Source organism: Macaca nemestrina, chromosome 17 (genome assembly GCF_043159975.1).
Source record: "Macaca nemestrina isolate mMacNem1 chromosome 17, mMacNem.hap1, whole genome shotgun sequence".
NCBI classification, from domain to species: Eukaryota; Metazoa; Chordata; class Mammalia; order Primates; family Cercopithecidae; genus Macaca; species Macaca nemestrina.
The window spans coordinates 46,924,365-46,939,308 of NC_092141.1; the positions used below are offsets into that span (position 1 = coordinate 46,924,365).

The 14,944-nt window shown below is 44.9% G+C and overlaps 1 protein-coding gene across 4 annotated transcripts in view; it reads right to left on the minus strand.

The window, feature by feature from the left end:
• LOC105476875 (gametogenetin binding protein 2) overlaps window positions 1-13,153 on the minus strand; it is a 53,499-nt gene extending 40,346 nt beyond the window's left edge. For 2 of the 4 annotated variants that reach the window (XM_011733164.2, XM_011733163.2), the window contains exons 1-3: window positions 12,974-13,151; window positions 12,247-12,445; window positions 1,609-1,689 (exon numbers count right to left, since the gene is read on the minus strand). In XM_011733164.2, coding sequence (XP_011731466.1) covers window positions 1,609-1,689; window positions 12,247-12,339 — 174 coding nt within the window. In that variant the 5' untranslated portion in view covers window positions 12,340-12,445; window positions 12,974-13,151. Of the gene's footprint in view, window positions 1-1,608; window positions 1,690-12,246; window positions 12,446-12,973 lie in introns of all 4 variants that reach the window. The other 2 variants (XM_011733166.2, XM_011733165.2) reach the window with 2 other exon arrangements.
• Window positions 13,154-14,944: the final 1,791 nt, after the last annotated feature.

The following is a 14,944-nucleotide window of genomic DNA, read 5'->3' on the forward strand; positions in this document are numbered from 1 at the left end:
TACCAAAAACAGATAGGAAAGTAGGATAATTCCCAAGAAGCATTTTCTCACATTTACCATTACCCTTCCATTCAAAGTTTTCTCTAAAAGTAGAAATAAGAGTTCTGAAGTAAACTAGCAAGTCATCTTCCAATATCTTAATTATAGTCAGCCCTCTGTATCCACGGGTTCTACATCTATGAATTTAACCAACCAAGGATTGAAAATATTTGAGGGGAAAAAAAGGATGGTGGCATCTGTACTAAACATGTACAGACTTTTCTTCCTTGTCATTATTCCCTAAATGATGTACTATAACTACTATTTACACAGCATTTACATTGTATTAGGTACCATAGGTAATCAAAATATGCTTTAAAGTATATGGGAGGATGTGCAGAGGTTATATGCAAATATACATCTTATTTTTTTCTGAGACAAGGTCTCACTCTATTGCCCAGGCTGGAGTGCAGTGATGCGATCTCAGGTGACTATAACCTCTGCCTCCTGGGCTCAAGAGATCCTCCCACTTGAGCCTACTGAATAGCTGGGACCCCAAGCACATGCCACCATGTCCGCCCAACGTTTTTGCATTTTCTGTAGAGACAGGGTTTTGCCATGTTGCCCAACTACTGAACTCAAGTGATCCACCTGCCTTGGCCTCCCAAAGTGCTGGGATTACAAGCATGAGCCACCATGCCCAGCCCTTACTACACCATTTTCTATAAGGGACTTGAGCATTGTGGATTTTGGTTTGCATAGAGATCCTTGAACTATCCCCCACGGATACTGAGGGATAACTGTATATTGCATTTAAGTGTATTTGTAAAGTACTATATTTCTCAGGAATTAAATAAACATCAGAAAGTTCATAATATAGGATTATTTTGTCTCAACAAAACAATTACTACAGCAGAAAACCAACAAGTTTTTAATGAAAAATTATATACCTTATCTTTTAAAAACTAGGAAAGATGGCCTGGTTTTAAAATGAAAGTCTTATGGACATGTAAAATATTAACACACCACCACCAATTCTTTTTCACATGGCAGTTACATAAATCAGGTAAGTAAATATGTATGCTTACTACAGCAATGGTAAAAGAGCAATTTCAGTGCAATATTAAGACCTAGAGAACCCTATATAAAACTAATACAGCTGAATTTTAAATGAGTCTTTAAAATACGCATACACCATTAAAAACACTGATTGAGGTTAACTAGTTTTTTACTTTCCTCTGGAACAGTCCACTGATAAGAGAAAAACGCCTCAAATGAGCATGTGCACCACTCCAGCAAACACAATGGATATGCGGCCTCTTCCAAGTGCTGGCAGGCCACCGCACATGCAGACCCAAGGGAAGACTCAGGAGAGAAGAAATGTAAACCCCAGACTCATGCCAAGAGATAGGGTCTTGCCATGTTCCCCAAGCTGGTCTTGACTCCTGGGCTCAAGTGATCTACAGGCCTCGGACTCCCAAATTACCAGGATTATAGACATGAGCCATTGCACCCAGCCTGTTAACAATATTTAAAGAAATTAAAATAAAAAACATACATACATAAGTATACATAAATACAAAACAAAAAACAACAAAAAAAAAAAACACTGATTGAAAAAACTATTACCTGAATGAACTGCTTTAGCTGTGCACCATTATTCTGATGTCCATCGAGATTTAACACATTGTCAGGAAATTCCATCACCATCTTAAAATGCAAACAGAACAGAAATCAATTATTTTACCCCTCTGAAAACAGGATACAGCCTACAAACTCCAGAAATAGATCCCTGAAAGCCAGATTTGCACCCATCCCTGCCCCTCAAAATTTTTTTTTAAATCCGAGTACATGGCCCAGTGCAGTGGCTCAAGCCTGTAATCCCAGCACTCTGGGAGGCCGGGGGTGGAGGGGGCAGGCGGATCACCTGAGGTCGGGAGTTCAAGACCAGCCTGACCAACATGGAGAAACCCCGTCTCTACTAAATATACAAAATTAGCCGGGTTTGGTGGTGCATGCCTGTAATCCCAGCTACTTGGGAGGCTGAGCCAGGAGAATTGCTTGAACCCGGGCAGCGGAGGTTGCAGTGAGCCGAAATCGTGCCACTGCACTCCAGCCTGGACAACAGTGAAACTCTGTCCAAAAAAAAAAACAAAACAAAACTCCGATCCTTTTTTTTGAGACGGAGTCTTGCTCCATCACCTAGGCTGGAGTGCAGTGGCATGATTTCAACTCATCACAACCTCCACCTCCTGGGTTCAAGCAATTCTCCTGCCTCAGCCTCCTGAGTAACTAGGATTACAGGCACCCAACACCATGCCCAGCTAATTTTTGTATTTTTAGTAGAGACGGGGTTTCACCATGTTGGCCAGGTTGGTCTCGAACTCCTGACCTCAGCCGCCCAAAGTACCAGGATTACAAGCGTGAGCCACTGTGCCCAGCCAGAACAGTGCCTGGCACATAGTAAATGTTTGCTCTAATTATGAATAAAAAGGATACATTGATATACTTATTCAATTATCAAAATTCACTACCATAGGAAGGCATATGAAGCTTAAGGAGGCTTCAGCATGTCACATAATGGGAATCTGTAATTAGTACATTTTACTGATCTGCTGTCATACTACAGATTTTTTTTTTTTTTTTTTTTTTTTTTTTTTTTTTTGAGACGGAGTCTCGCTCTGTCGCCCAGGTTGGAGTGCAGTGGCCGGATCTCAGCTCACTGCAAGCTCCACCTCCCAGGTTTACGCTATTCTCCTGCCTCAGCCTCCTGAGTAGCTGGGACTACAGGCGCCCGCCACCTCGCCCGGCTAGTTTTTTTTTTTGTATTTTTAGTAGAGACGGGGGTTTCACCGTGTTAGCCAGGATGGTCTCGATCTCCTGACCTCGTGATCCGCCCGTCTCGGCCTCCCAAAGTGCTGGGATTACAGGCTTGAGCCACCGCGCCCGGCCCTACAGATTTTAAGTAGTACCACAATTATGTATCACTACAAGCCATTTTTACTATGTCATCAAATTAAAGCAGCATCCTGATTTCAGGTATTAAAATGTGGGGGAAAAAGATATGCCTTCAAAACAATGTTAAGTAACATATGTATATCTTAACTAAAACATTGTTAAAGATCAAACATATTGTACTAGGACCAACTATTTCCACATCACAAGGACCACAAACTCCCACAAAACCAGAGTGAAGTCAAGACAAAAAGACCCACTTAAGGCAAAAACAAAATATTCCTCAGTTGAATGTGGTCTTAAAAACATCACTTCCTTCCCCAACCAGAACCAAAGACCTGCTTCTTTAATGGATGTGACCATTCCTTTCTTCCCATATTAGAGAAATTTAAAATATGCTTGTTCTAACAACAAAATGAGGCCTCATTAACAGCTAAGTCAAATGTAAGCAATAGATTTAAGAGTTTTTCTTGATTTGATAAGGGAGGAATATGAGATATATGAAGTAAGGAAACAGATACTAAGAAGATGGACTATGACACAAATATTAACTTACTTCAGACTGCATGTACAACATTTTTAGTGTGTATACTTTATCTTTCAAAAAAAGAAAACACATTATATGTGGTTATCTCTAGGTAGTAAGACAACTTTTTCTACATGTGTTCCTGTATTTCCCAAATATATTACAATGCATATATACTATATATTACGGGGGGAAGAGTTAATGCTCCTTGCTTCCAATTCTATATTCACTATATCATGTTCAGAGACATGCTTCCATTTTTTTTTTTTTTTTTTTTTTGAGATGGAGTCTCGCTCTGTTGCCCAGGCTGGAGTGCAGTGGCCGGATCTCAGTTCACTGCAAGCTCTGCCTCCTGGGTTTTTACGCCATTCTCCTGCCTCAGCCTCCCGAGTAGCTGGGACTACAGGCGCCCGCCACCTCGCCCGGCTAGTTTTTTGTATTTTTTAGTAGAGACGGGGTTTCACCGTGTTAGCCAGGATGGTCTCGAACTCCTGACCTCGTGATCCGCCCGTCTCGGCCTCCCAAAGTGCTGGGATTACAGGCTTGAGCCACCGCGCCCGGCCTTTTTTTTTTTTTTTTTTTTTTTGAGACAGAGTCTCGCTCTGTCACCCAGGCTGGAGTGCAGTGGCGCAATCTTGGCTCGCTGCAACCTCCGCCTCCCAGGTTCAAGCAATTCTCCTGCCTCAGCCTCCTGAGTAGCTGAGATTACAGGCACCTGCCACCAAGCATGGCTAATTTTTTGTATTTTTAGTAGAAACAGGGTTTTGCCATGTTGCCCAGGCTGGTTTCAAACTCCCAAGCTCAGGCAACCTGCCCGCCTCGGTCTCCCAAAGTGCTGGGATTATAAGCGTGAGTCACCTTGCCCAGCCCATTTCAATAGCTTTTACCATTCTGGAAGTTTTTTCTTCCATATATACAGATGAAATGTCCAAACGTCAATCATCCAATTTTCAGGTTTATCAACCCTGACATCTTGTTTCTAGTTTTCCTTCTTAGTCTTCTCATTAACACCTCCAAAAACAGGTAGCAATAAGTAATAATAAAGACACTTCATATGTACTAGACATCGTTATAAGCACTTTAATACATTATCTCTATCAACAGTACAAAAACTGAAGTCAATGGTCTATTTTAATGCTGTAGTAATAAATGATCTGGTGGCCGGACGCGGTGGCTCAAGCCTGTAATTCCAGCACTTTGGGAGGCCGAGACGGGCAGATCACGAGGTCAGGAGATCGAGACCATCCTGGCTAACACGGTGAAACCCCGTCTCTACTAAAAAATACAAAAAAAAACCTAGCCGGGCGAGGTGGCGGGCTCCTGTAGTCCCAGCTACTCGGGAGGCTGAGGCAGGAGAATGGCGTAAACCCGGGAGGCAGAGCTTGCAGTGAGCTGAGATCCGGCCACCGCACTCCAGCCTGGGCGACAGAGCGAGACTCCGTCTCAAAAAAAATAAAAATAAAAATACAAAATAAATGATCTGGTGACGATGACTGAAATGAGCAAAATATCTAATGATCTATACTGCCTATTGTATGTATTCTATTTAACATGGTCTATTCCAATTTTAAAAAATAACAATAATAATCCTGGTATTGGAAATCCTGGTCCAGAAAACTATTACAATAAAAGCAATGAAATAGTTAATAGTTCAATTAACTCATATTTTCTGGAATCATCAAAAGGTTTAAGACACAAAGAAATTTAACTGTCAAGTCATTAAAAATGTATAAACTTTTGAAACCATGTAATTCAACAGAATATTGCAGGTCACTCCAAACCTACCATTTAAGCAACTAATACCTTGATTTATATTTTCACTTGCTTGATAAAAATATACACCATTTCGCCAAATACCAACAGCCATAATAAAAAAAAAATGACAGTCATCTATAGTGTTTAAAGATCAAAGCTATCAATTTAAGAAACAAATATTCCTTATTTAACTAAATCAAAGTCTCTCCAGTCTGGTTCTTAGGCAAAATCTAAATTCTGACTCAGTATGTATTTTTATTCTGATCAACTGTTTTAAAAATTGAAACAGAGGTCAAAGACCACATCTAATAATACTGAGACCTGCGAGCTGATTTGTAAAATTTTTTTTTTTTTGAGACAGGGTCTCACTCTGTTGTCTAGGCTGGAGTGTAACAGCTCAATCTCGACTCACTGCAGCCTCTGCCTCCCAAGTTTAAGCAATTCTCCCACCTCAGCCTCCCAAGTAGCTGGGATTACAGGCATACCACCATGCCCAGCTAATTTTGTATTTTTAGTACAGATGGGGTTTTACCATACTGGCCAGGCTGGTCCCGAACTCCTGACCCCAGGTGATCCACCCTCCGAGGCCTCCAAAAGTGCTGGGATGACAGGCGTAAGCCACCGTACCCAGTCTAAAATATTTTAATTATATGGATAATACCTGATTTAGGAATTATTTTTAAAAAGTCAGTAAAGAAGCTGATGGCTCACACCCGTAACCCCAACACTTTGGGAGGCCGAGGCGGGTGGATCACCTGAGGTCGTGAGCTCGAGACCAGCCTGACCAACGTGGAGAAACCCTCTCTCTACTAAAAATACAAAAAATTAGCTGTGGTGGCACATGCCTGTAATTCCAGCTACTCAGGAGGCTGAGACAGGATAATTACTTAAACCGGGAGGCGGAGGTTGTGGTGAGCCGAGATCGTGCCATTGCACACTAGCCTGGGCAGCAAGAGCAAAACTCCATCTCAAAAAAAAAAAAAAAGTCAATAAAGAACAGTTAAGTATTTTTAAAAACAAAACTCATTTCAAATCATTTCATTTTAACCTAATTAGTACCGAAAATACTAAGATCTAATTTATTTCTGTCTTTCCCGGTTTCATCAGCTTACGTACTCCTAAATTTGCTCTTGTATTTACTCACCACTCTGGCTAGAGACAATGCACTCATACTAAATAATTACTCTGTCCTTCCCTTTCAAACACTTAGGACAATGGCTTTTTACCTTACTGTTTTCTGGCCAATCACTATACGCTGTTAAATGTTTTAAGAGATGAAAATAAAAAGGGGAAGGCAAAGAGGCTAGTAGCACAATTTGTTCTTCACTCTTTAAAACCACTTCCTTAACTTAATCTTGAGATTCTAGGTTACCTAAAGGAAGACAGTCCTGTAAAGTATTTCAGGTGTGGCTTTATAGAGGCATCATTAGCATTCAGCTTCATGAAGAGGTTCCCTACCCATAGCTAGCCACAAATAGAACAAGTCATTGTGCTGCAATTACTGCTTTATAAAGTTTATTGAATCCATTACCCACTTTCACTCTTAAGTATCTGTCCTGGTTTCTCCTGACCACAAAAAAAATCTGTTTTTAGCGCATTCTCACAAGTTCTAACCAACAATATACTAAGTTTGCATTTATTAAAATCACTCTCATTTTGGTTTTACTCTTTTACTTCTTCATCCACACAGCTATTTGTAACATCTATCACCCTCAGTAAAATTAACTGTTACAATTGAAAGAAAACATTAAATGCTAAACTTTCAACAATTATAAAACATTTAATTCCCAAGTGGATATGCTATCATTTATTATCTTTTAAAGTGTAAGACATCAAGAACTCTTATCAGATTAACGCTGTACATGGAAACAAGAAGAAAAAAAAAAAAACCCAAACTCTTATCAGAGTAGTCTATTTAGATTGGTTTAAATCAGGGGAGTAAACTGCAATGCAGAAATATGGTAACAATCTGGCCGGGAGCAGTGGTTCATGCCTGTAATCCCAGCACTTTGGGAGGCTGAAGCACATGGATCACTTGAGGTCAGGAGTTCAAGACCAGACCAGCCTGGCCAAAATGGTGAAGCCTCGTCTCTACTAAAAATACAAAAATTAGGCAGGCAAGGTGGCAGGCGCCTGTAATTCCAGCTACTCAGGAGGCTGAGGCACAAGAATCGCCTGACCCTGGAAGGCGGAGGTTGTAGTGAGCCAAGATCATGCCACTGCACTCCAGCCTAGGTGACAGAGTAAGACTCCATCTCAAAAAAAAGAAAAGAAAAGAAATATTGTAGCAATCGGACAATATGTACCTGGAACTTTACAAAAGGTTCTTATCCTTTGATCCAGTAATTCCACTTCCAAAAGCCTGAGAAAACATTTTAATGCAAAGATTTTTGCATTATTTATGTTCTTACAGTTTATTCATAGCAAAAACTAGAACAACCTCCATGCCCAACAGTGGAAAAATAATTATGGAATGTCATACAACAGAATATTACACGGCCATTAAAAATGTTTAAAAATGACAAGGAAACGTGTTTTCAAAATTACATTTAGTGAAATAAATCAGGACAAAAAATGTTACAGAAAATATATTAACTCTGTATCTATGTGTGTGTCTAGGACTGAAATTATACCAAATGCTGCTTATCCCTGAGAAGTATGACTAAGGGTAATTTGCTTTGTAGTTATTTTTCAAGATTTTAGAAGGAATATATATTTTGGCTGGGTGTGGTGGCTCATGCCTGTAATCCCAGCACTTTGGGAGGCCAAGATGGACAGATCACCTGAGGTCAGGAGTTCGAGACCGGCCTGGCCAACATAGGGAAACCCCATCTCTTCTAAAAATACAAAAAAATCAGACAGGCGTGGTGGCACGCGCCTGTAATCCCAGCTACTCAGGTGACTGAGGCAGGAGAATCACTTGAACCCGAGAGGCAGAGGTTGCAGTGAGCCGAGAGCATGCCACTGTACTCCAGCCTGGGCGACAGAGCGAGACTGTCTCCAAAAAAAAAAAAAAAAAAAAAAAAAAAAAAGGCCGGGCGCAGTGGCTCACGCCTGTAATCCCTGCACTTTGGGAGGCTGAGGTGGGTGGATCATGAGGTCAGGAGCTCGAGACCATCCTGGCTAACACGGTAAAACCCCATCTCTACTAAAAAAAATACAAAAAATTAGCTTGGCGTGGTGGTGGGCGCCTGTAGTCCCAGCAACTCGGGAGGCTGAGGCAGGAGAATGGCATGAACCCGGGAGGCGGAGCTTGCAGTGAGCCAAGATCGTGCCACTGCACTCCAGCCCGGGAAACAGTGTGAGACTCCGTCTCAATTAAAAAAAAAAAAAAAAAAATTAATTCTTCAAAGACTTCTCTAAAATCAAATCTGCATTCTATTATTTTATAATTGTAGTAACACTGAACATTTTAGCTACAGAGTATAAAACTTTCTTAAATATTTCACCATTCCACCAACTTATTTGGGATTTTCTCAAATACACCTACATCAGCCCTATCCTATACTCAAGTGTTCAAACTCACAGAACTACCATGGGAATCTTCTAAATGTGGATACAACATATCACATAAAAGAAAAGGCGGCCGGGCGCGGTGGCTCAAGCCTGTAATCCCAGCACTTTGGGAGGCCGAGACGGGCGGATCACGAGGTCAGGAGATCGAGACCATCCTGGCTGACATGGTGAAACCCCGTCTCTACTAAAAAATACAAAAAAAACTTAGCCGGGCGCGGTGGCGGGCGCCTGTAGTCCCAGCTACTCGGGAGGCTGAGGCAGGAGAATGGCGGGAACCCGGGAGGCGGAGCTTGCAGTGAACTGAGATCCGGCCACTGCACTCCAGCCTGGGCGACATAGCGAGACTCCGTCTCAAAAAAAAAAAAAAAAAGAAAAGAAGAGGCTTTTTTTTTTGAAAGAGTTTCACTTTGTCTCCCAGGCTGGAGTGCAGTGGCACGATCTCGGCTCACTGCAACCTCTGCCTCTGGGGGTTCAATCAATTCTCTTGTCTCAGCCTTATCAGTAGCTGGGTATACAGGTGCACTCCACCACACCCGCTGATTTTTTTCTATTTTAGTAGATACGCGTTTTCACCATGTTTCCCAGGCTGGTCTCAAACTCCTGAGCTCAGGCAATTCGCCCACGTCGGCCTCTCAAAGTGCTAGGATTACAGGCTTGAGCCACAGCACCGGGCCTAAGGCAACTTTTTTTTTTTTTTTTTTCTTGAGACAGAGTCCTGCTCTTGTTGCCCACGCTGGAATGCAGTGGCGCGATCTTGGCTCACCGCAACCTCTGCCTCCTGGGTTCAAGGGATTCTCCTGCTTCAGCCTCCTGAGTAGCTAGGATTACAGGCACGCACCACTATGCCTGGCTAATTTTTTTATTTTTAGTAGAGACGGGGTTTCACCATGTTGGTCAGGCTGGTCTTGAATTCCTGACCTCTAGTAATCCACCCGCCTCAGCCTCCCAAAGTGCCGGGATTACAGGCGTGAGCCACCGCACCGGCCTAAGGCTACTTCTTTACATACAAGCTTGTTAATTTCATTTTACAAGTCCAAGTTACAATTGCCAGTTTAACTAAGGGTAGAGTTTCAGCATCCCTACTAAAATGATAAAGTCTGCAACTGACTGTAAACATTGTTACTATATTGCAACATTCAGCTCCTATCAAAATCTTAAGACTACTATTTGAAGTAAGTTCAAAAAATGTTTCCTCAGTGCATTACCTACAGACCCTAGGGACAAAGACAAAACCTAAAGTTAACTTCAGGCCACCGCTGCCATCCATCAAAGGAACAGTGCAGAGCCTCAAACTCTTGATACAGGTATCTTCCTTCCCTCTTCCCTTTTCCCCTTCTCTCCCAACAGGTGTTTTGCTCAGGATTCTCCCTTTCAGTAGTATTTGGTAGAATATCCTGAAAGAAACTTGTTTCCCTTGATAAAAATTTTCACTAACATTCACTCCCAGCATTCAACGACTGTGCAGAAGTTCCAACACAAATATTTGTCTCACTCATTCCTTTGTGATAAAAACCCATTCTGAAGCAAAGAAAAACTGCACCTTTTCCTAAATGTTATTTTCAGATATTTAAATTAAGTGAGCTTAAGTTTTATTTGCCTTAGTCACAAGTCCACAGTACAATAAAAGCAAAATTCAACCACCAGATACAGTGCAAAGTAAGTTCCATACTAAACCACATTGCAAGGTTACATCTTTTTCAGTGGAAAATTTTGGAAAGTCACATCATTGTGGAGAGAATACAGTATAAAAGCACCTAAAAAGTTGGTCATTTTAAAGTGCTATATGATAGATGTATTAATGTGCTGTATTCACAAAGGTAGTTTTGTGAATATACCAAGAACTAGTGTCTTTTAAAGCCTATTTATGTTGGTTTTCCCTATGTTTTGATATGTTTCCCTATGTTATGATTATTCATCCAATAATAATCTTATATCCAAACTCACTGAATTTTTTTTTTTTTAAACTCCAAAGCCATTCTGGGACAATAAACCTTAAAGGCTGTTATCATAACTATATGCTTCAGAAGTGTTTACATTGGCAGGGGCGAGAAGAGAGAAAATATCAACAAATGAATCCCTATCTGGAGTCCAAAGTAAGAAACGCATTATTTAATTTGATCACAGTGCTAGTTTCAACTATTTAAAAATACAAGTCCATTATACTTCTAATGCAAAAAGTACAGAAATCATAATCAAGACACACAAATAATTTCTAATGCATCAACATTATTTATGTCAGAACAAATCATTCTACCTTTTTTCATGAAAAATAAATGCACTTGAATAATTGTAGATGCTGTCACTTAAAAAGTTCTAATAAATTAAGTCATTCAACAGCTCTTCTAATCCTTTTTAAAGTACTGCAGCTCAATCAAGTCTTAATTGAGACTGGCAAGCATAAAGGCAGACTGGCATCTCTACAATGACTTGCATTTTACATAAAATTTGAAAAAACTTCGGTAAATATTTGCAAAAAAAAAATACTGAGGAACAAAACTGATCAACTGCCTTTGATAGCAAAAGAATACTGATAAGATGAAGAGACTTAGGTGCCCCTTATCGAAATAAGCAAATGTATAATCCAAACCTTCAGCATCATCAAAATGCAGATTTCAAAAGATATTCGGAAAAGGTTAATTTCATTTCTTAAGAAATAGTGGCAAGCAACTGCACTCATTTCCTGTTCAGATTCAATTCAAATTTCAGCCATTTCCTTTTAAAGGAAATAGTACAGCAACATAGGGCAGAGAGGGTCGGTAATGCTATACTACCAAATCTAAAGAAGAAAGTACCCGGAACTGGGTCTTGACACTCAAGATGAGCAATCAGCTTTTTATAGTACTCTTACACATTCAATAATTAGGCTTCCTTTGGGGGGAAAAAAAAAAAAGTCCACCTGTAAACTAAATAATGCCAAGAAAGCCCGTTTTGAAGAGGCAGGGCCTAGCAGTACAATCATTTCAAGAGTTTTAATGCATGAGGCAATATGAGACTAATTACAACGAAATCAAACCATTTTAGTGGAATCTTGACTGTGCACGAGCATGTCACTCTGCCCCCAGGAATTAAGCTTATGTGGTGAGCGCTACCAGTATTAAAACAGAAAATACACAGATAGCAGTGCAGCTGCGACATTTCCAGGTAATTAAGCCTCCCCGAGGGTAGGTGGTTTCTGTAAGGGGTAGGCCCTAAACGCCCAAGATCCTTCAACCCCTCTGAGACGTGTGCTTCGGCAAAAGCAGCGTCTCCTAAAGGGAAAGGGTCAAGGAAAAAGGTTCCAAAAAAAGGAACATCTGGAAAGAGGGAGTGCGTACGGAGCTCTGGGCTTGCGGCCGACAGAGGTTACCGAGCCACCCACTGCAAAGGCGAGTTTGTGGGGCCTGCTGGAGAGAAGGCCTCGCCTAGGAGTTGCAACACACTCTTTCTCCAGTGCGCAGCGCTCGGCCTGGGGGAGGGGGAGGAGGGGAAACAGCTGCCAGGGGAGCGGCGGGCCCAGCCCGGCCCGGCCCGCTCACCGTCAGGGTGTCGTCTATGTAGAGGGGAATCTGCCTCCTCTCGAAGGGGAACTCCTCCTCCCCGTCCCTGCACACTGCCACCAGTCGCGCCATCGTCCCCGACGCTGCCGTTGCCACCGTCACCACCTCCTCCCAGCTGCCGCCGCCGCCGCCGCTGCTGCTCCTGCTGCCGCCGCTGCCGCCTCCTCCCAGCTCCTGCCTGCAACAGCCAAACCCCGCGAGCGTAAGCACCCGCCGCCGCGCAGCACATTCGCCACGGGGGGGCAGGGAGCGGAGCGGGGGGGGACGGGAGAGCCGGGCTGCGTTTCCCATCACCCGATTCCACACGCGCTCAGCCAATCAGCGCCCAGCGCCGCCGGGACCCGCCCCCTCGCGCCGCGCTCCCTCCCTCTCTCCCGCCCGGCCCCCGCCCGCCCGCCCGCCGGCCTCCAGTCAGGGTCCAAAGGAGAGGCGGAAGGGACCGGCCTGCCCGGGGGCTTCCCCGCCCGGAGCAGGAGTCCCGGCCCCACGACCCCACCCCTGGCCTCGGCCCCACAGCCTGCTCCCCGTCGCCCGCCGCCCGGGTGTCCTCTGCCCCCAGCTGACCCCTTCTCCCCGTTTCTGGGCGCACCCCGCCCAGTCAGACCCAGGACTGCAGTTGCCCAGCGCGACCCCGCCCCTGGGAGGGGTCGACCCCGCGCGGCTCTGCGGAGTCCAGAGAAGGGGGAGGCTCAAACCCTTTCCTCACCCTTTTCGGCGGAGGCTGTCGGTTCCGACCTTCACTGTTTTCGTGGTCGCCTCCCTAACTCCCACCTCTGCTCCCCGTTACCGGCTGACGAGGCCCGCGTCAGGGCCGGCCTGGGCGGGAGCGCAGCTCCGAATGCCGTTTCCTCTCCGGGCAGTCAGCCGCTCGCGCCGCGGGGAGTGGAGGAGGGCGGGCGGGGGACAAGGGGAAGGTGGGGCCGGGCGGGGCCGGGCGCCGGGCGGGGCCCGCGTCCTCTCGCGAGACTGGGGCCGGCCGCGGTGGGGTCCCCGCTGGAAAAATCTGCGCCCAGAGAGTAGGGGGCAGTCTTGGCCATTCCGCCAGCGGGCCCGGCACCTTCCTCCGAGCCCAGCCATTCCGCTAGACCCGAAGTAGGACTGGTAGGAGGGGTGATCGGCCCAACCTCAGGCCCCAGCCCGCGGACCGGGAAGGCTTCCCCAGGGCCGAGGGGCAAGCCCCTCCACGTCAGGGTGTCGTCTATGTAGAGGGAAATCTGCCTCTTCTCAAAAGGGAACTGCTTCAGCGAGGCAAGCCCGCCTGATTCGGGCTGACTCAGGGCAGAGGTCCAGAGAAGACCTGGATAGGTTGTGAGGAGCCAAGATCACAGGGGGCGGAAGGCAGTGAGGAAAAGGAGACGAGCATCGGGGGGTGAGAGACAAACTCTGGCCTCTGTATCTTGGCCCTTGACGCCACTGAATTCGTGTCCCACGGCGGGAAGAGGAGGAAAGGGCCCTGACACCGCGGCTCGCCAGGGGCGCTGCATCCCGATCCCGCTGAGGGGAACGCAAACAGTGAAGTGCTGACAGCTTGTGGTTGTCGTTACACTGGAGGGAAATAGAAAACTGGACAGTGGTGTGTGTGCGCGTCTTGGCCAAAGGAACTTCTTGGGCTGGGTTAATGTGAGCAGGTACTCCCTTGGGCGAAATACTGGCACTGGCCGAAGGCCTTTCCCTGTGGCTGTCTCCTAGGAAGCAGAACTGCTGTGAAGACAGTTGCTCTTGCCACCGTGTGTTCAGTTCTGACCTTGAAGGTTTTGGAGGTCTGTTGTGAAGATATTTAGCCTCTGAAAGTCCTGATGTTCAGGAATTTTACTGCTCTATTTCCTGCTAGAATTTACTGCTCTATTTCCTGCTAGAATAGGCTGGAGCTGTGATACCTTTAAAAGTATTTTGGGTCGGGCACGGTGGCTCACGCCTGTAATCCCAGCACTTTGGCCGAGGCGGTTGGATCACCTGAGGTCAGGAGTTTGAGACCAGCCTGACCAATATGATGAAACCCCCGTCTCTACTAAAAATACAAACATTAGCCGGGCGTGGTGGCATGCACCTGTAATCCCAGCTACTAGGGAGGCTGAGACAGGAGAATCACTTGAACCTAGGAGGCGGAGGTTGCAGTGAGCCGAGATGGCACCATTGCACTGCAGCCTGGGCAACAAGAGCGAAACTCCGTCTTAAAACCAACAAACAAGAAAGTATTTGGGTTATGACATGGAGTCTTAGAGATTCACAACAAAAAGCCCATAGTGCACCCGTAGCCATGTTGACTTAGTACATTGTGTGGTCATTGTTAGGGTCGGTGACATAATAAACGAAGAACCATTGTTCATTCCCAAAGGTGTGATTTCCCGGCAAATATTTATGTCTTCTGGGCCAGGAGCAGTGGCTAACACCTGTAATCCCAGCACTTTGGGAGACAAGGTGGGTGGATTACTTGAGGTCAGGAGTTCGAGACCGGCCTGACCAACATGGTGAAACCCAGTCTCTACTAAAAATACAAAATTAGCCCAGCATGGTGGCACACGCCTGTTATCCCAGTTACTCGGGAGGCCGAGGCAAGAGAATCGCTTGAACCCAGGAGGCAAAAGGTTGCAATGATCTGAGATCACGCCATTGTGCTCGAGCCTGGGTGACAAGAGCGAAACTACGTCTCAAAAAAAAAAAAAAGTATGTCTTCTGG